Source organism: Schistocerca gregaria, chromosome 4 (genome assembly GCF_023897955.1).
Source record: "Schistocerca gregaria isolate iqSchGreg1 chromosome 4, iqSchGreg1.2, whole genome shotgun sequence".
NCBI lineage: Eukaryota > Metazoa > Arthropoda > Insecta > Orthoptera > Acrididae > Schistocerca > Schistocerca gregaria.
In genome coordinates, this window is record NC_064923.1 from 259048731 (window position 1) to 259070196 (window position 21466).

The 21466-nt window shown below is 43.9% G+C and overlaps 1 protein-coding gene across 5 annotated transcripts in view; it reads right to left on the reverse strand.

The window, feature by feature from the left end:
* LOC126267438 (adipocyte plasma membrane-associated protein Hemomucin-like) overlaps positions 1–21466 on the reverse strand; it is a 250578-nt gene that overhangs the window by 80578 nt on the left and 148534 nt on the right. For all 5 annotated transcript variants that reach the window (XM_049972700.1, XM_049972703.1, XM_049972702.1 and 2 more), the window contains one exon: positions 15368–15484. In XM_049972700.1, coding sequence (XP_049828657.1) covers positions 15368–15484 — 117 coding nt within the window. The remainder of the gene's footprint in view (positions 1–15367; positions 15485–21466) is intronic.

The following is a 21466-nucleotide window of genomic DNA, read 5'->3' on the forward strand; positions in this document are numbered from 1 at the left end:
TCTGAGCTCTTGATATTCATACAAGTGGTTCTCTTCTCTCCAAAGGTCTCTTTAATTTTCCTGTAGGCAGTATCTATCTTATCCCTAGTGAGATAAGCTTCTACATCCTTACATTTGTCCGCTAGCCATCCCTGCTTAGCCATTTTGCACTTCCTGTCGATCTCATTTTTGAGACGTTTGTATTCCTTTTTGCCTGCTTCACTTACTGCATTTTTATATTTTCTCCTTTCATCAATTAAATTCAATATTTCTTCTGTTACCCAAGGATTTTTAGCAGCCTTCGTCTTTTTACCTACTTTATCCTCTGCTGCCTTCACTACTTCATCCCTCAAAGCTACCCATTCTTGTTCTACTGTGTTTCTTTCCCCCATTCCTGTCAATTGTTCCCTTATTCTCTCCTTGAAACTCTGTACAACCTCTGGTTCTTTCAGCTTATCCAAATGCCATCTCCTTAAATTACCACCTTTTTGCTGTTTCTTCAGTTTTAACCTACAGGTCATAACCAACAGATTGTGGTCAAAGTCCACATCTGCCCCTGGAAATGTCCTACAATTTAAAACCTGATTCCTGAATCTCTGTCTTACCATTATATAATCTATCTGATACCTTTTAGTATCTCCAGGATTCTTCCATGTATACAGCCTTCTTTTATGATTCTTGAACCAAGTGTTAGCTATGATTAAGTTATGCTCTGTGCAAAATTCTACCAGACGGCTTCCTCTTTCATTTCTTAGCCCCAATCCATAATCACCTACTATGTTTCCTTCTCTCCCTTTTCCTATTGACGAATTCGTCACCCATGACTATTAAATTTTCGTCTCCCTTCAATACCTGAATAATTTCTTTTATCTCATCATACATTTCATCAATTCCTTCATCATCTGCAGAGCTAGTTGGCATATAAACTTGTACTACTGTAGTAGGCATGGGCTTTGTGTCTATCTTGGCCACAATAATGCGTTCACTATGCTGTTTGTAGTAGCTTACCCGCATTCCTATTTTCCTATTCATTATTAAACCTACTCCTGCATTACCCCTATTTGATTTTGTATTTATAACCCTGTATTCACCTGACCAAAAGTCTTGTTCCTCCTGCCACCGAACTTCACTAATTCCCACTATATCTAACTTTAACCTATCCATTTCCCTTTTTAAATTTCCTAACCTACCTGCCCGATTAAGGGATCTGACAGTCCACGCTCCGATCCGTAGAACGCCAGTTTTCTTTTTCCTGATAACGACGTCCTCCTGAGTAGTCCCCGCCCGGAGATCCGAATGGGGGACTATTTTACCTCCGGAATATTTTACCCAAGAGGACGCCATCATCATTTAATCATACAGTAAAGCTGCATGTCCTCTGGAAAAATTACGGCTGTAGTTTCCCCTTGCTTTCAGCCGTTCGCAGTACCAGCACAGCAAGGCCGTTTTGGTTAATGTTGCAAGGCCAGATTAGTCAATCATCCAGACTGTTGCCCCTGCAACTACTGAAAAGGCTGCTGCCCCTCTTCAGGAACCACATGTTTGTCTAGCCTCTCAACAGATACCCCTCCGTTGTGGTTGCACCTACGGTACGGCCATCTGTATCGCTGAGGCACGCAAGCCTCCCCACCAACGGCAAGGTCCATGGTTCATGGGGGGCTGATAAGAGTAAGTGACTGTAATTCGTGTGTGTAGTGTGGTGTGATGTTTGTCTTGGATGATGATGATGAGAGAAGGAGAGCTTGAAACCTAGTGTCAGCAGATAGCCTACCGCTGTCAGATAGCACCAAATGGCCACTGAGCTTAATGTCCTCATCTCACAGACAGACCACCATCAGCAGTCTCATATACCCACACTTCCTGAGACTGTTACAGCACAGAATAGCAAGAGGTACAAAATTAGACATTGTTATTAAAACTCATTCCCACTGCCACAGGCACTGTCATGTTAAGCCAGAGATAGAGAGATAGAGGCCGAAGCAGGAGGTGTACTGGCACATTACATCACCATCTGTCGAATGAGAAATACGCATTCAGCAGAAAGAAGATTGTGACAGAAAACCGAGGGAAGAGAGACAAGCATATCTGTTAGCTCATAACATATGGGGCAAGAAACTCTATCTCTTACACAAGAACACATAGGCAGGACATGAGACAGCAGTTAATAGCCTGCTAAGTAGATGTAGCCAAATAAGGAGGATGTATACGCTCATTATGAACTGAGCCTCATGTCATAGTCTTGTGCTAGCTCCCTTTAAATATTCCAATTTTCCATCTCTTATTGAGATCGATAGTATTCACAGTAGCAGTACTCAGTTCTATGATTATGATGCTGTAGTGAATTTATGTCCTAGATGTTCCAGTACAGCCGACCGCGGTGGTCTAGCGGTTCTAGGCGCGCAGTCCGGAACCGCGCGACTGCTGCGGTCGCAGGTTCGAATCCTGCCTCGGGCATGGATGTGTGTGATGTCCTTAGGTTAGTTAGGTTTAAGTAGTTCTAAGTTCTAGGGGACTGATGACAACAGATGTTGAGTCCCATAGTGCTCAGAGCCATTTTCTTTGTTCCAGCACAGTCTACTCAAGACGATGGTCTTCACCTGATGAAATTCATGTTGCTTGCTGCCTACAACCTACTGATGAAGAAACTGACTGACTACACCACATTGCAGAGTGTTGCTAGCCTTAAGCTTCAACACGAAAGCCAATAATAGGGCCTCATGGGGTGCACGTTCCTGTTCAACACCCAAGTGCCTCTGATTGCTGAACTTACCAGACCGGTAGGGAAGTGATCAATCGACCACACGAATTTAATTTTTTTTACAGTGAATTGAAATTTCAGACAAATTTCGGGCTTGCAGCCGTCGTTTAATTCATTCCACAATATTTCGTCTCAGCCCCTGCCAACCATCTTTAGGTAAGCCAGCGAAGACAGTCTTCGGTGGCTTACCTGAAGATGGGTGGCAGGTGCCCAGTCGAAATATGTGGGATGAATTAAATGACGACTGGCTGCAAGCCCGAAATTTGTTTGAACAGCCGACCGCATGACTACCGACACCATGTACATCACTGATGGCTCATTAAGGGTCATCATACAAGTCAGAGCGAGACCGAGGCCAATCCAACAGCAAGTTTGAGACCAAACCTTTGCATTGGGCGTAGAAGCCGCCTGTCAGCGGGCAACCGGCCGGGGCGTAAGATCGTTAACACCATAGCCTGGGCGTGCAGACACTGTGCTGACAAACCAGGCGTCAGCTGGAATCCAACATGCAGCTGAATGAAGCATCAGCCAAGGCTGAAGCGGGAGAGCAACGAATTATAGACACAGTGAATGCCTGGCTGAGCTTCAATAATATTTTACTAGTGTCAAAGATGGTTCATAGATTCCGAGCAGCCATCCTGACCTCACACACGGATGTCTCCGCTCATCCCTGCTGTAAGACGTAGCGGGGATGTTTGGAATTTAATACAGGACTTTAGAGCAAAATGGCTCTGAGCACTATGGGACTCAACATCTGAGGTCATCAGTCCCCTAGACTTAGAACTACTTAAACCTAAGGACATCACACACATCCATGCCAGAGGTAGGATTCGAACCTGCGACCGTAGTAGCAGCGCGGTTCCAGAATGGAGCGCCTAGAACCGCTCGGTCACCGTGACCGGCAAACAGTTACACATCCAAGCAGGCCACGCTCACAGTTGGTTAACTTCGGTGATCTGAGTATAACTCACGTATTCAATGAGGCAAGGGTTTTTCTTATGTAACCTACTTAAATGTGTAGAATAAGCAGAAGCTGCAACAGCTATTTTGAAGTTTGTGTTTCTATACAGACATTTAATGAAATACTGTATACTTAAAGAAATACATCTGTTATAAACAACAGTCTCAAGAAGGAACAAGCTGAAGCTCATGTATCATGTAAGCTCTCTACATCATACTCAGCATGGAAGAAACATTATTTTTTTTTTTGCACTCACATTAAAGAAAATTATGCAGTTTTACAACAAACAGTTTAGGTGAGAATTTTACCAAATAATTGCGTATAAGTAGAAGTAATTCACATTCTGAGCACCTACTGTACTCCTTTTCTCTGAATGATAAGAACTGCTCGACTGAAATCACGTTCTGCTACACTGCGTTTTGTTGGGGGAACACTGAGAAGATGCTACGCTACGTTTGTCCGCACTGTTTCACAGCACGATATTCTAACTGGGTTGGATTGACAGAAGACATTGAAAAAGCTCAGACAAGGGCAGGACTTTTATGTTAACGTGAAATAGGGGAGAGTGTCTCATGGAATAACACGCGAGCTGGGATGGCAATCATTAAAAACAGGTGTTACTCGTTGTAGTGAGGTCTTTCAACGAAATTTCAATCATCTGATTTCTTCTCAGAACACAAAACTATGTTGTTGACGCCACCAGATTCGGAGACATTATCTTCACAACAAAATAAGAGAAATCAGAGGCCATACGGAAAGATGAAAGTGTCCGTTTTCCCCGTGCACTTTTCGGGAGTGGAACAGTAGAGAAATAGTCTGAAGGTGGTTTGGTGAACTCTCTATCAAGCACTTAAGTGTGAACTGTACAGCGTTGATGTAGAAGCAGGCACTAGTGGCAGGAACGGTGAAAGTCTAACATGCCAGCCTACAAACGAAAGCAATGCTGCCGTAATTGCCATCAGAAAAATAACAGTTTTGGGTCTTCGCTGTCTGGATTACATATCATTAGGCGTAGTCTTATTTCGTATTTAGAAAAATAACTGACACACCTGAGACGACATGTTGGCTGGCGACTCGCTCGGCGGGTTGAGCCTGCGCTGCGATACGTGAGCACTTGCTGTACTTATTTTCCCTTAAGTCATAACAGCTGCGTAACTCAAATTACGTTCTGCTGAGACTGCCTACGCTACGCTTGTCCGTCCTCTTCTGAAGTACTGTTCCACCTGGCGGGCCAGCCCAGTAGGAGTTCCCCCGGCCGGAGTGACTGAGCGGTTCTATGGGCCACAAAATGGTTCAAATGGCTCTTAGCACTATGGGACTCAACTGCGGAGGTCGTAAGTCCCCTAGGACTTAGAACTACTTAAACCTAACTAACCTAAGGACATCACACACATCCATGCCCGAGGCAGGATTCGAACCTGCGACCGTAGCAGTCGCACGGTTCCAGACTGTAGCGCCTAGCCGGCCGGAGTGGCCGAACTGTTCTAGGCGCTGCAGTCTGGAACCGCGCGACCGCTACGATCGCAGGTTCGAATCCTGCCTAGCGCATGGATGTGTGGGACGTCCTTAGGTTAGTTAGGTTTAAGTAGTTCTAAGTTCTAGGGCACTGATGACCTCAGAAGTTAAGTCCCATAGTGCTCAGAGCCATTTGAACCAGTTGGAGTTCCCAAGCCGACAACTCCGGTCGGGACTCAGCCTACACGCACCGTGCTAGCCTGCCCGGATAACAATGAGACCATATGGCAATTGGATTTTTGTATTTTTTTATATGTATGGTACTCGAAATTCAGAACTGAAATATCAATAAAAACAGTAAGATGAAACTCTAAAAAATTTTCGAGTAAATACACTTTGAAGTTCTCCAGCCTTCTTTAAGATGCTAAAACCAGGACAATATCTCTCTGCCGGCCGTGTTGCTGTGTGGCAGGATGCTCGCCTACCCTGTGTGTGGTACAGGTTCGATTCCTAGCTGTACAAAAAATTTTAAACAAAGGTGTATGTGCCATGAACACTTACCTAAAGCGTTAAATTATCGAAGCATAAAAAGAATTTAATTTTTAATTTTTTTGTAATTTCAACGGTCGCTTATAAATGATAAGTAATTAAGAATTTCTATTTTCTATGAAAACTGGATGTAAGCACTAAATATAAAAGGAAGTGTTTTGAGTGACTGACTTATCATTGTCCAGCCCAAACTGATAAGGATGGAAAACTTGAAATTTGGAGAGGGGTTTGAGCTTGTACTGTAGGTATAGCTTAGTAAAGGATTGTTAAAATTCTACACTAAGGGGGTGAAATAGAGGATGAAAGGTTTTTCCGAAAATATTTCGCTAATAAGGCAATTTTGAAGCAATAACTAAGAAAACTGGTATTTGGTTTCTCAGTCAGAAATAAAAAATTATGTGCTTCAACATTTGTTGAAATTCAACCACCGACGGAGTTAAGAAAATCATTATCGAACTGCTACTAAAGCATTTTTGAAGGAACGTTTGTGAAAACTGGTATTTGTATTCTCAGTTGGTTAATAAGTACTAGTTTCAGTGTTTTTGGAAATGCAGCCTATAAGGGGGTAAAATAGGGGATAAAAGTTTGTATGGAAGCATTTTTGAAAGTAAGTCTCTGAAAATTTGTGTTTTGTGTCTCGGTTAGAAATAAAAAGAATACGTGTTTTAGTGTTTTTTTGGATATTCAACCTCTAATGGGGGTGAAAGAGAGGATGAAAATTTTCATGGAAGTACTTCGTTATATTGAAGCATTTACATAGTTAAATCTCTAAAAGATTCTATGGAAATATGGCCAGAAGCGCTTCCTGGTCATAAGTACATTCGGAAAAGACCATGCTTCTAATGCCGTAATTAGCGCCTAAAACTTAGAGCGCATTGCAATTCGCGAGCAACATAAAAATTCTATTAAAGAAAAACAAAAAATAACAAAATCTATGCAGATCGTACAGTCTACGTGAGCGAAGCAACGGGCGCCAAAGGAGTGCGTTTTTTATAAAAATACCAATTAGATATCTGGTACTTAGCATGAATTTGATTAATTATATATTTAATTAACGTAGCTATTGTAACTGAACGGAAAAAGTGAAAAAATAATGACGGAATGAGACTTGAACCAGCGATTACGTCTCGAGCGCTACTGATTTTTTTCCGTTTTCGTGTATTTTAAACTTCACGGTGCAGCTAGTAGAAAATGCACTTGTGGTTAAAAATTTGCTTCAGCTAGAAATAGAACCTAAGACTGTTAAGTGGCATTCGAATATCCTATCTCACAGCCACAAGGGCTATCGAGAAAAATTAGCATATTATAGACTGTCGTAAAACTTCAAAGTGGGTTTTCTAGAAAATTTTCGACGAATGTATCGAACTGTTTTGAGCGATTAATATCTGAGTTCGAAACTTCACGTACCATAAATATAACAAATCAGATGCCTGTGTGGTCCCCTTGTGAAATGGACTAGAACATGCTGCTAGCGCGTGATGCACGTCTTTGCCTACCGGCAAAATTTCGGTGATGGATTTGTCTTTCAAGACGTAGCCGGAACACACCACATCCACATCGGGAACATCTTCCTCTAGAAGGCGGGAATCAACTCAATAGAATGGCTTGCGGTATACGCCGGAATGAAAGTGACTGAATACGCTTGGGAGCAATTGGAACTTGGAGTGCATCATTGCAAGATTTCTTCCCACAAGCAGAATGATCTCTGGAAGGCCTTCCTCGAAGAGCGAAGCGCGAGACAGGGTTGAACAGCAACATCGCGAATACTTTTATGCCAGGGAAGGCCCCGACATGTCATTGTATGGGGTGCAGCAACACAGTACCGAATGGTGATGCCACATTGTCCAGGGGTGGCTGACTATTATCGCCACACTATAATAAGTGTAACTGTAGATTAAATAGTGTTTGTGGCTAGGAATGATATTAATTAGTTTTTATTATAATCCGATTAGTAATTTTGTGTGTAATGTGAAGGCGGGCGACAGTACCGATGCTTCACTGTAGAGGTATTTTCCAGAATTTTCGCTGGTCGTGATCGCAGTTAACCCAGAAATTTGCAAACGATTTTCGCAGTGACACAGCCATCTGTATTAAGACTGAGCGGTCTTACGCACAAGAATACACATGAGAGGCTTCAGAGAAGAGGTTGTGGCCATCAGAAGACAGTGTCTAACAACTCAAAGCAACTAAGTAAGCTTTCCAAATCAATTCATGTGAGCCCAGTTAGGTTGGCTATGAAAAATAGTGCCCTCTGCGCTACAACCTTTTACTTAAATATCCAAGGAGTAAAACTACAGCGACAGCAAGAGCTCTACAATACTGCGCTATCAAGACGCGTTTCCGTGGCTGGCACATTCTCCATACCACATGATCCTACCGTTTAGGCATCCTATTCAGACATTAAGTGAGTGCTACAGGCATCACAAGGGTCGACAATACGAACAGATTGCCCGAGATTGCCGGTTGGTCGGGCGAGATTGCCGCTTAGTCAGTAGAACAGTTAATGATCTTGTAGCACGCTAGTTGCGACAGCTACGTCAGTAGAAAGTACGATTGCATCTGGACTACTGACGGATCCATACCACCTTCGAGGTAAACTGTCATGTTCTAATGCTACGTTCTATCATTAGTACCTACCTCACTTGTCATCAATTACATGTTTCACTTCTTCATATTGTGTCTGATTACCAAGTGTTGCCTACCGGTTCAGTAATAACTTTCTGGTACTTTTGCCGCCTATTTCGTACCTTTTTATCATGTTCTGTCTATGAACTTGATTATTACTATGTTTGTTGGTCTTTGAACAAATAAACATATTTAATTGAGTCTGCGGTCGAGTATTATTTGAGCAGAGTTGTGCTATCTCCTTTCGTCCTTACTTTATCCACATTAATTGTGAAGATCAAATCGCGCCTGAAGTAGCAGATGAACTAGATGCTTTAGGCACGTTCAGGGATGGGGCAAGGAGTGAGTTAGTGGGTGCTCTTTTCCAAGCCACATAGCAAGGAACGCGGTTTCACTTTTTCACAGGATGTTACACAGCAGTAAATTTTAATTTATACTATGTGCAAAGACGAGCACTTCGGAACAGAATTCCTTTATTTTACTAATAGTTTTGTTTTTATTTCACGGTAAAGATACAACTTTCCAGTTTCATAAGGGCTTATTCTTTCTTTCCCTGCTCTACTCCAAGCCCACTGATACATGCCATCACGAGTGGCAACCAGCAGAGAGTATCATCATGTGATAGTCGCTGTCTGTGAAGATAGTACAGCGGGTGGACAAAGATACGGAAACACCAAAAGCACAACACATACCAAGCTTAAAACGGTGTAAGACGACCGTTGGCATTCAGACCGCTTCCAGTCGTCCCGGAATGTATAAACAGTTTTCGAGGGAACCTTACACCCTTCCTCCTGCAAAATAGTTGCAACTTCAGGTAACAGTGATGGAGCTGGATAGCGACCACGCACCCTTCTTTTGAAGGCAGATCTATAATACTGAAATCTAGCGACTATGGTGGCAATGGGAGATGTCACAATCCATCTTCGTGCTCACAAAAGCAGCCTAGAGCGATGCGACCTGTGTCAACAATGGCCTGCCTCTTGGAACACAGCATCGCATAAGGGGACAAACATTGTACCAAGGGATCAATCTGATCAGCCAAAAAGGTCACATAATACTTGGCAGTAATGCGACCTAGCAAAGCAACCATGGGGCCCATGGAATACCACGAGCCGCCCGGGATTAGCTGAGCGGTCAAAGGCGCTGCAGTCATGGACTGACTGTGCGGCTGGTCCCGGCGGAGGTTCGAGTCCTCCCTCGGGCATGGGTGTGTGTGTTTGTCCTTAGGATAATCTAGGTTAAGTAGTGTGTAAGCTTAGGGACTGATGACCTTAGCAGTTAACTCCTGTAAGATTTCACACACATTTGAATATTTTTTTGAATGCCACGATATGACAGCCCAAATGGTCACCAAATCCTGCCACGTTTCACTCTTAGGAAGCAACTCGGTCAGAACTCGGAAACGGTGTGAAACAAGACTCATCCACCAAATTGCTTTATTCCATAAAAAAATTTAAAAAACCTTCAAATGGCTCTAAGCGCTATGAGGACGACGGTTCAAACCCGCGTTCGGCCATCCAGATTTAGGTTTTCCGTGATTTCCCTAAATGACTTCAGGCAAATGCCTGGATGATTCCTTTGAAAGGGCACGGCCGATTTCCTTCCCCATCCTTCCCTAATCCGAGCTTGTGCTCCGTCTCTAATGACCTCGATATCGACGGAACGTTAAACACTAATCTCCTCCTCGTCCTCCTCCTCCAAGCACTATACGACTTAACTCCTGAGGTCATCAGTCCCATAGAACTTAGAACTACGTAAACCTAACTAACCTAAGGACATCACACACATCCATGCCCGAGGCAGGATTCGAACCTGTGAACCTAGCACCCGCGTGGTTCCGGACTGAAGCGCCTAGAACCGCTCGGCCACAGCCGCCGGTCCACTGCTGCATTGTCCAAGTTTAATGTCTTCTGCATCACTGATGAGTGGTTTTGGAATTCCAGCTCGCTCTGCAATTCCCTACTTGTGACCTCTCTTCCTGTTTTTTTCTCTTTGTGTGTGTGTGTGTGTGTGTGTGTGTGTGTGTGTGTGTGTGTGTGTGTGTGTGTGTGTCTGTGTTTGCGTGCTGAGAGGGTTGGCGAGTGCGACATTCAGTTCTATAGTGAGTTTTTTTTGCTGTCGTCCCTTTATTCTTTCTCACAATCCTCTTAAAAGAACGCCTGTCCATTAAGATCACTCAACACACACTTCCGTTACTTAGTGGATGATGTTTCTCCGCTTTCCCTGTGAATCTTTGATACGGTATCTCTTGAAATACCAAATACTTCGGCTATCATGATTATGAAAGCATCCGCCATACGAGCTCCAACAATTTACCGACATTCGAATTCAGTTTGCTCCAACATAATGCTCTCACAACTACACAGAACACTGTTATGCCACGACTGACAATTGTAACGTGCGAAGGACATTGCATAGGTATGATTCGTGACAAAATAAAACAGCGTAACCTGCAGGCTTGGCCAACATCTGTGTTTATATTGAAGCATGCATTTCTCGCGGTGTTTCAATATTGTTCTCCAATTACTGTAACTGTCTGAATGCTAAGGGAGCCCCCGTGCCCCGACAACAAAGCGCCTGATATCCTACGATCGCGTCTATGCGCTATATACACTGAAGAGCCAAAGAAACTGGTATAACTAACATAGTGTAGGGCCCGCGAGCAGGCAGAAGTGGTGCTGGAGGGAACTGACACTATGAATCCTGCAGGGCTGTCCATAAATCCCTTAGAGAACGAGGGGCTGGAGATCTCTTCTGAACAGCACGTTGCAAGGTATCCCTGATATGCTCAATATTAAAACTTCCTGGCAGATTAAAACTGTGTGCCAGAACGAGACTCGAACTCGGGACCTTTGAGTTCAGCGGGCAACTGTTCTACTAACTGAGCTACCCAAGCACGACTCACGCCCCGTCCTCACAGCTTTACTTCTGTCAGTACCTCGTCTCCTACCTACCAAACTTTACAGAAGCTCTCCTGCGAACCTTGCAGAACTAGCACTCCTGAAAGAAAGGATACTGCGAAGACATGGCTTAGCCACAGAATGGCGGATGTTTCCAGAATGAGATCTTCACTCTGCAGAGGAGTGTGAGCTGATATGAAACTTCCTAGAAGGTTAAAACTGTGCGCCGCACCGAGACTCGAACTCGGGACCATTGCCTTTCGCGGGCAAGTGCTTCTGTAAAGTTTGGAAGGTAGGTACTGGCAGAAGTAAAGCTATGACAACGGGGCGTGAGTCATGCTTGAGTAGCTCAGTTGATTGGGCACTTGCCCGCGAAAGGCAAAGGTCCCGAGTTCGAGTCTCGGTCCGGCACACAGTTTTAATCTGCCAGGAAGTTTCATGCCAGCGCACACTATGCTCAGTATTGTTCATGTCTGGGATGTTTGGTGGCCAGTGGAAGTGTTTAAACTCAGAAGAGCGTACCTGGAGCCACTGAGTAGCAATTATGGACGAGTGGGATGTCGTATTGTCCTACGTAACTGCTCAAGTCCGTCGGAATGCACAATAAACATGAATGGATGCAGGTGATCAGACAGGACTTTTACATCGTGTCACCTGTCAGAGTCGTATCTAGACATATCAGGAGTCCATTGTCACTCCAATGCACACGCCCCACATCATTACAGAGCCTCCACCAACTTGAACAGTCCCCTGCTGACATTCAGGGTCCATGGATTCATGTCCATCCGCTCGATACAATTTGAAGCGAGACTCGTCTGACCAAGTAACATGTTTTCAGTCATCAATATTAGTCCGCAGCTCGTGGTCGTGCGGTAGCGTTCTCGCTTCCCACGCCCGGGTTCCCGGGTTCGATTCCCGGCGGGTCACGGATTTTCTCTGCCTCGTGATGACTGGGTGTTGTGTGACGTCCTTAGTTAGGTTTAAGTAGTTCTAAGTTCTAGGGGACTGGTGACCATAGATGTTAAGTCCCACAGTGCTCAGAGCCATTTGAACCATTTCATCAACATTCCAAAGTCGGTGTTGACGGGCCCAGGCGAGGCGTAAAGCCTTGTGTCGTGCAGTCCTCAAGGGTACACGAGTAAGCATTTGGCTCCGAAAGCCCATATTGATGATATTCCATTAACTGTTTCGTACGCTGACAGTTATTGATGGCCCGGCATTCAAATCTGCAGCAATTTACGGAAGGGTTACAATTCTGCCACCCTGAACGATTTTCTTCAGTCGTCGTTCGTGCCGTTCTCGTAGGATTTTTTTCTAGCCGTAGCGATGTCGGAGATTTGAGATTTTACAAATCTTTAACATAGTGCAGCGCTTCAGCAATCGTGAATTGTTCAGAAATTAAGAAATTCACCCTTCAGTTGCAAGGTAAAATATTATTATGTTCAAAGTACTTACGGGCATTCAGCCAGGTTGAATTTTCGACAACTGCCGATATTTCGGCGGATGCACACTCCGCCATTTTCAAGGCTTAACTGCAACGACCAGACGAAGTGCAGAAAACACGAGAGCTCGGTTCTGCGAGTCTAACAGAAAAGATAACACACACCTAAACAAAAGCCACCAAAGATGAACGAAGTCAGAGCTATCGATAGTAAGAAACTATGGACTGGTAGTTGAGGATACGTTAACTCTGTCCCTATGTTTTTTAACAAGTGAAAGAGCAGGATTCCAGGCCGAGTATAACAAAAGCCTCCATCCCTATTCACAAGGTTGCTAGCCAATTTTATTTCAACAGACTCCTTAATCACACTATCCCAATAGCCGGACGTGCATGCTAATATCTCGGTATTATTATACCACATGGGGTGACCAGTGTCCAAACAATGTTCGGCAATAGCAGATTTGCTAGGCTGCTGTAGTCGCGTGTGCCGTTTATGTTCAATACACCGGTCCTCCACGGTCCTGATGGTCTGACCAATGTATGTCATGCCACAGCTACAAGGAATGCGATAAACACCTGCCTTACGTAAACCAAGATCATCCTTAACAGACCCCAAAAGCGCTTTAATTTTAGATGGAGGTCGGAAAACACATTTCACATTGTATTTCCGTAAAATACGACCTATATTGTTTGAAGTGCTTCCTATGTAGGACAAAATGGCAATAGATTTAGGAGTCAACTGAGAATTATCATCAGTCACCTGGCGCACAGTTGGTTGATCTCGCAACGCCCGTCCAATCTGTCTTTCACTATACCCATTGTGGCGGAAGATAGCCTCAAGATGGGCCAGCTCAGCAGGCAAAGTCTGGGCCAACGTGAAGGGGTACTTCGTACCCTGGTACACAGGGCACATGTCATCTCCGACGTTGAGACTTTGCCTGCTGAGCTGGCCCATCTTGCGGCTACGCGACTACAGCAGCCTAGCAAATCTGCTATTGCCGAACATTGTTTGGACACTGGTCACCCCATGTGGTATAATAACACCGAGATATTAGCATGCACGTCCGGCTATTGGGATAGTGTGATTAAGGAGTCTGTTGAAATTAAATTGGCTAGCAACCTTGTGAATAGGGATGGAGACTTTTGTTTAAACTCGGCCTGGAATCCTGCTCTTTCACTTGTTAAAAAACATAGGGACAGAGTTAACGTTTCCTCAACTACCAGTCCATAGTTTCTTACTATCGATAGCTCTGACTTCGTTCATCTTTGGTGGCTTTTGTTTAGGTGTGTGTTATTTTTTCTGTTAGACTCGCAGAACCGAGCTCTCGTGTTTTCTGCACTTTGTCTGGTCGTTGCAGTTAAGCCTTGAAAATGGCGGAGTGTGCATCCGCCGAAATATCGGCAGTTGTCGAAAATTCAACCTGGCTGAATGCCCGTAAGTACTTTGAACATAGTTTACGCCAGGAGAAGCTCAGGTATCACAAAATATTATTAGTTTACCTAGGTTTCGATGCTGAAAATGGTATCTTCTTCAGAACAAAAATAAAATTATTTTGAGGGACAAATGTTGGCCATGTCACAGAATAAAATTAAAAGAGAATAAAGATGGATAGTCACGAGATTATGCCTGTCAAAACTAAAAACATTAAGACAAACGTAGACTAGGCGACGCAGGCCAGGAATAAGAGTCCCTTTTTTATAGTGCGATTGTACATTGTGTCTCTATGTATTTTTATTTCCTGGGAATGACACCTAGTTGCTAAGGTGTTTCTTAATTTGTCTGTTTTATGTTCAAGATATTTTTTGCTTCGCACGCTTGTGTTTCCCATACTAATTTATTAGTTACTGTTGTGGGGCTTCGCCCTCTAATTATAATAAAAAAATGTGTGTGAAATCTTATGGGACTTAACTGCTAAGGTCATCAGCCCCTAAGTTTACACATTACTTAACCTAAATTATCCTACGGACAAACACACACACCCATGCCCGAGAGAGGGCTCGAGCCTCCGCCGGAACCAGCCGCACAAGCCCTGACTGCAGCGCCCAAGACCGCTCGGCTAATCCCGCGCGGCTCTCATTATAATATTTGAATGTAAATTTCCATGCCCTGAATTTGTAGATCGTTCTCAAGTAAATTGTTTAATGTACTGTACCAATAGGTAGGTTTGTCCATTTGTAGGACTGCTTCCGTCACAATTTGTTTGCAATTCACGCTTGCTCTCAGTAATTTTGAGACAGCTTGTCTCTAGTGCTTGCGCTTGCGCTCGCGCATGCGCTTGGCCGCTGGCTGAGCCACGCAACTGCTCGCGACGCCTAGTTTTCTTGTATCTTACGTGTGACTCTTATTCCTGGCCGGCATAGCTCCGTCTACGTCTGCCTTAATGTTTTTAGTTTTGACAGACATAATCTTATGACTGTGCATCTTTATTCTGTTTTAATTTTGTTCTCTGACATGGCCAACGTTTGTCCCTCAAAATAATTAAATTTTTACGAGTAGCACGATTTTCTTTATTATGAAATCATTAGATTGATGATGTATTTCAATTTGTAACATATGTCTGTATGGGTCAATTTATAGGTTCTGACGAAGATACCATTATTACAATCGAAACCTAGGTAAACTAATAAAATTTTACCTTGCACCTGAAGGCTGAATTTCTTAATTTCTGAATAAGTGAATGAACTGCGATGCGACTCACCTGTGTCGACGTCCACCCTGAAGAGTCCGTAGTACATGTCGGCAACAATGAGAGTGCCGTCGCTGGCGAACTTGACTCCCGCCGGTCTGCCACACGCCTCTTCATCCCAGGGGCCTTCTGCAACACCAACAGCCACTCCCACTGTTCATAAGGAACTTGTCGAATTGCACTACAGAAACAGTTTCACAGGAAGTTTATGTCTCAAGGTCAGAAGATCTTGCGAAACTAAAAGAACTTGCGGAATTATACTTAACCTCTTAGTAACAAATAACTCTGTGCGAGCATCATCACAGCAACAGGGATTAGTGACCACAGGCTGATATTAGCAAGACTGAATACCGTAAAGTCGAAAGCCACCAAAAAATAAACGCAAAATGTATCTGTTTAAAAAACCAGATAAAAATTCGCTTTACGCTTTTCTATGGGACAGTCTCTGTTCCTTCCAAACTGGCTGTGTAGGCGCAGACCAAATGTAACATAAATTCAGAGAAATAGCATCGACGACAATTGAGGCATTTATAACAGATAAATTGATAAGAATGGGAACTGATTCCGCATGGTACGCAGAACAGGTCCGAAATCAGGTAGAGAAATAACGAAAAAAGCATGCAAAATTTAAAGGAACGCAAAATCTCAAAGTAGGCGATGTTTTATAGTAGCTCCAAATTTAGTGTGGACTTTAATGCGAGATGCTTTTAACAGTTCCCGCAGTGAAACTATGTCTCGAAATCTGGCAGAACACCCAAAGAAATTTTGGTCCTACCAGCAACGAGATGCAATCAATAAAATCACTGTACAATGGCAATGGTAATGTTAGTGATGACAATGCCACTAAATCGGGGGTTCCTAAATATGATTTTTCTCACATTTATTCACCAAAGAAGACGAAATAAATATTCCAGAATTCGAATCAAGTACACCCGTCAATATGAGTAACTCAGAAGCAGATATCCTCGGTATAGCGAAGGAACTTAATCATATAATAAAAGCATGTCTTCTGTTCCAGATTCAGAGTATGCTGATATGACAGCTCCATACTTAGCAGTTATAAACATCTCCCTCGCTCGACGAGAGATCTGTACCTAAAGATTGGAAAGTTCCACAGGTCATACCAGTATTTAAAGAAGGAAATAGGAGTAAGTCGCTGAATTACAGACCCAAATCGATAGTGACGATTTGTAGTAGGATTGCGGAACATATAATGTGTTCGAAAATTATGAATCACCTCGAAGAAAATAATCTATTGACACACAGCACGGATTCAGAAAATATCGATCTTACAAGACACAAATAGCTCTTTATTCTCAAGTAGTAACGTGTGCTATCGATGAGGGCTCTCAAATTGATTCCATATTTCAAAATTTCCAGAAGGCTTTTGGTACTGCTCCTCACAAGTGACTCGTAATCAAATTGCGTGCTTACGGAATATCGTTTCATTATGCCACAGGATTCGTGACTTTCTGTCAGAAAGGTCACAGTTCGTAGTAATCGATGGAAATTCATCGATTAGAACAGAAGGCATATCTGGCGCTCCCCAAGCCGTGTTACAACTTTTGCGCTTTCAAATCTGTATAATGTCTTAGGAGATAATCTGAGCAGCCCTCTTGCACTGTTTATTTATCGTTTAGCACTGTCATCAGAAGATCAAAACTAGTAGAAACAAGATATCTGTATGGTGTCAAAAGGGCCAAATGACTGCAAATAATGAAAAGTGCAGGGTCATCAACGTGAGTACTAAAAGGAACTCAGTAAATTACAGAACATGATAAATCACACAAATCCATAGGTTGTCATTTCAATTAAATACCTAGGAATTGGAATTAGAGAAAACTTAAATTACAACAAATTAAGCTGCAGCGCTGCAGTGGCGGAATTTCAGAACGGTGCTTATTTTAAAAACACCTCTCGTATTTGGTGGCACCCGAAGATGGATCTTTAGCTTTCGTCACCGGTCGGGTAATTAAGAAAATATTTACTAGCAACTGAAGCGGGCTCTTATTCTATTAATATACTCCTCAGTTGCGGATGTTCGTCTAATCAAATACTTTGCATCCAGATTTAACTTTTTCTTGTTTTCCCTAACCGCTAAGGCATTCGTGACGAAACATTTGTTATGGTGTGTCAGACCCACCATACTTGCTCCGGACACTGCGAGAGGGCTGTACAAGCAATGATAACACGCACGGCACAGCGGACACACCAGCGGTGTTGGCCGTCGAATGGCGCTAGCTGCGCAGCATTTGTGCACCGCCGCCGTCAGTGTCAGCCAGTTTGCCGTGGCATACGGAGCTCCATCGCAGTCTTTAACACTGGTAGCATGCCGCGACAGCGTGGACGTGAACCGTATGTGCAGTTGACGGACTTTGAGCGAGGGCGTATAGTGGGCATGCGGGAGGCCGGGTGGACGTACCGCCGAATTGCTCAACAAGTGGGGCGTGAGGTCTCCACAGTACATCGATGTTGTCGCCAGTGGTCGGCGGAAGGTGCACGTGCCCGTCGACCTGGGACCGGACCGCAGCGACGCAAGGATGCACGCCAAGACCGTAGGATCCTACGCAGTGCCGTAGGGGACCGCACCGCCACTTCCCAGCAAATTAGGGACACTGTTGCTCCTGGGGTATCGGCGAGGAGCATTCGCAACCGTCTCCATGAAGCTGGGCTACGGTCCCGCACACCGTTAGGCCGTCTTCCGCTCACGCCCCAACATCGTGCAGCCCGCCTCCGGTGGTGTCGCGACAGGCGTGAATGGAGGGACGAATGGAGACGTGCCGTCTTCAGCGATGAGAGTCGCTTCTGCCTTGGTGCCAATGATGGTCGTATGCGTGTTTGGCGCCGTGCAGGTGAGCGCCACAATCAGGACTGCATACGACCGATTCACACAGGGCCAACACCCGGCATCATGGTGTGGGGAGCGATCTCCTACACTGGCCGTACACCTCTGGTGATCGTCGAGGGGACACTGATTAGTGCACGGTACATCCAAACCGTCATCGAACCCATCGTTCAACCATTCCTAGACCGGCAAGGGAACTTGCTGTTCCAACAGGACAATGCACGTCCGCATGTATCCCGTGCCACCCAACGTGCTCTAGAAGGTGTAAGTCAACTACCCTGGCCAGCAAGATCTCCGGATCTGTCCCCCATTGAGCATGTTTGGGACTGGATGAAGCGTCGTCTCACGCGGTCTGCACGTCCAGCACGAACGCTGGTCCAACTGAGGCGCCAGGTGGAAATGGCATGGCAAGCCGTTCCACAGGACTACATCCGGCATCTCTACGATCGTCTCCATGGGAGAATAGCAGCCTGCATTGCTGCGAAAGGTGGATATACACTGTACTAGTGCCGACATTGTGCATGCTCTGTTGTTTGTGTCTATGTGCCTGTGGTTCTGTCAGTGTGATCATGTGATGTATCTGACCCCAGGAATGTGTCAATAAAGTTTCCCCTTCCTGGGACAATGAATTCACGGTGTTCTTATTTCAATTTCCAGGAGTGTAAAATAATGTATGCATTTATCTGGACGCTTACGAAGTGACCAGTTTTTAATACCTAAGTGGGTACTGTGGCCAGTGCCTTCGCAACAGAATCACATGTTTGTTTTCTTTATTTCTGGGTACATTTTATATGCGTCTTCACGCCCTTGTATATAAAAGAATACGAAGTGGTTGCTGCAGCGGACCGTTTTCAATCGCACTTTTGGTTTTGACCATATCCAGGGGGACTCACTTAAACGTTTCAACGCAATTATCTCTAGAACAAAAATAGATACTGAAAATCGACTTTCACTGGTACGATTGTAAGACAAGGGGCTCATGAAAATAAATACTGTGAGTCATTCTAAAACGTAAGCAAATATGTTTTTTTAATGGACACCCTTTATTATTCCTCTCGCAATGAATAACATAAAAAATCACGTAAAGAATGGTACTGTTGCATCACAATACGTCAATTACATCCTGAGAAATTGCAAAGCGAAACGCACCGCTAGTGCACTTTTCGAGATGCAAGTGTGCAACTCACTTTGCTCATAATCGCGATGTGTTTGACGTATGTAATCTTACTTTTACTGTTGTCAAGAGGGCCGAAAGTAATGATAGGGTTTACTGCCACAAACATTGATATGGGAGGATCACGCCTGCATCAAGGGACGTGCAATAGCGGCGCGTTTCGTTTGTTTCAAGCGTCAACTTCGCTTTGCAATTTCTTGGGATGTAATTGACGTATTGCGATTGCTTACGTTTTAGAATGTCTCGCAGTATTTACTTTCATGAGGTACTGCCTTACACTCATAGCCGTGAAAGTCGTTTTTCAATATGTAGAGACGGTTTTAAATAATATAACTTAATTAATTCGAAGTCTTCACAAAGGAATGGAAAGGGGGATGATACGGTTTAGTTAGGTAAAAGTAGTTCTAAGTTCTAGGGGACTGATGACCTCAGATGTAAGTCCCATAGTGCTCAGAGCCATTTGATACGCTTTAGAAGTCAATTTAGGCTGTTATTTTGCGTGGTTTTTTGGAAGTAAATAAATGAGTGAACACCTTGGCCATTTTTCCTTGCGACCACTTTTCCCGATCGGACGCTATGTCAGCATTAGTGATCTACACAAGGAACTATCAGACTGAAGTAAATAACAAGAGACTACATTTGTAGGCCAAAACACGTTGTTGAAATATTGACATGGTAGAAAATTATTACACTACATACAAGTGAGGCAAAAAGAATAATATAAATGAGTTATCTTAAATAAGACAACTGAAAAACAAAAACGTATTTACTAAAAAAATAACGGACCAACCTTCTTTTGTCAAGCTTAGTGACAACAATGGCGATGTATGTATTAGAGCTAGTCTGACCACTCTTCGGCAGGCAGAAAAACGGGCAATGGCCACTTTTCCTGCCCTGGCCGCTTTACCACACCTTCACCTACCGTTCTTACTATTAATTGGTAACCTACATAAATTAGTATGTCATATTAATTAGTAACAGTAACTGCGATACGGCACACTATCGCAAATGTTTACTGAAATGTTTTGAATGACTTTTGCTTTTAGTGATTTAATTGTATTACAACATGCTTAATGTGGATGGATGTTACTTGTTGGAAACATATACCACATTTGAAGACGACCATCTCTATAATGCACATTCACGAATCTAAGTTTCTTCCCTTTGACATTTTGAACACACCAGCTGATCATTGCTAATTGCCCATCCTCGTGAGTTGTAAGTATTGGAAGACAGACAATAAAAAACAATATTCTCCGTCTCACTTCTATTTACCCTGCAGTGCCCGCGCTACATAATACTCTGCCCATGACGTAAGCCTCAAAAGATACTTAGTTCACTGCGGAATTGACCAACGTCAGTTAAAATTGAGTATATCTTAAAATATTGCGGTCTCTTTTTTGTTTGTTACTAAGCAAAGAAATACATTCTTGAGAAGCTCTTAACCTTAGTTGACATAGTTGGATTACACTGTTAACTGCCGGCCGGCCGGTGTGGCCGAGCGGTTCTAGGCGGTACAGTCTGGAACCGCGAGACCGCTTCGGTCGCAGGTTCGAATCCTGCCTCGGGCATGGGTGTGTGTGATGTCCTTAGGTTACTTAGGTTTAAGTAGTTCTAAGTTCCAGGGGACTGATGACCTCAGAAGTTAAGTCCCATAGTGCTCAGAGCCATTTGTCAATTGCTTGATGTATATTACACATATCAAAAAAAGTTTTGCATCACCCCGGTTCACAGAACTCCTGAAGAAAGCCGTTGACTGTGGGTATTGTATCACAAACACAGTCCCTATGACTGTTCAGAGATGTCACTAAACCCGCCCAAAGATGTAAACAACCATGCATGAGCAGCGCCTATTAGACGGAGGGGGTCCGACAACCGATCAGCTTCCAGTCATTCCACCAAGAAGGAGGTACTCGGCTCGTGTTGTCTGCAGTTCATCCATACCTAGACGATTGATACCGCGGTTAGATCGCTTCCGCATTGTTTACTTTGTGCCAGGAAGGGCTCTCAACAAGGGAAGTGTCCAGGTGTCTCGGAGTGAACCAAAGCGATGTTATTCGAACATGGAGGAGATACAGAGAGACAGGAACTG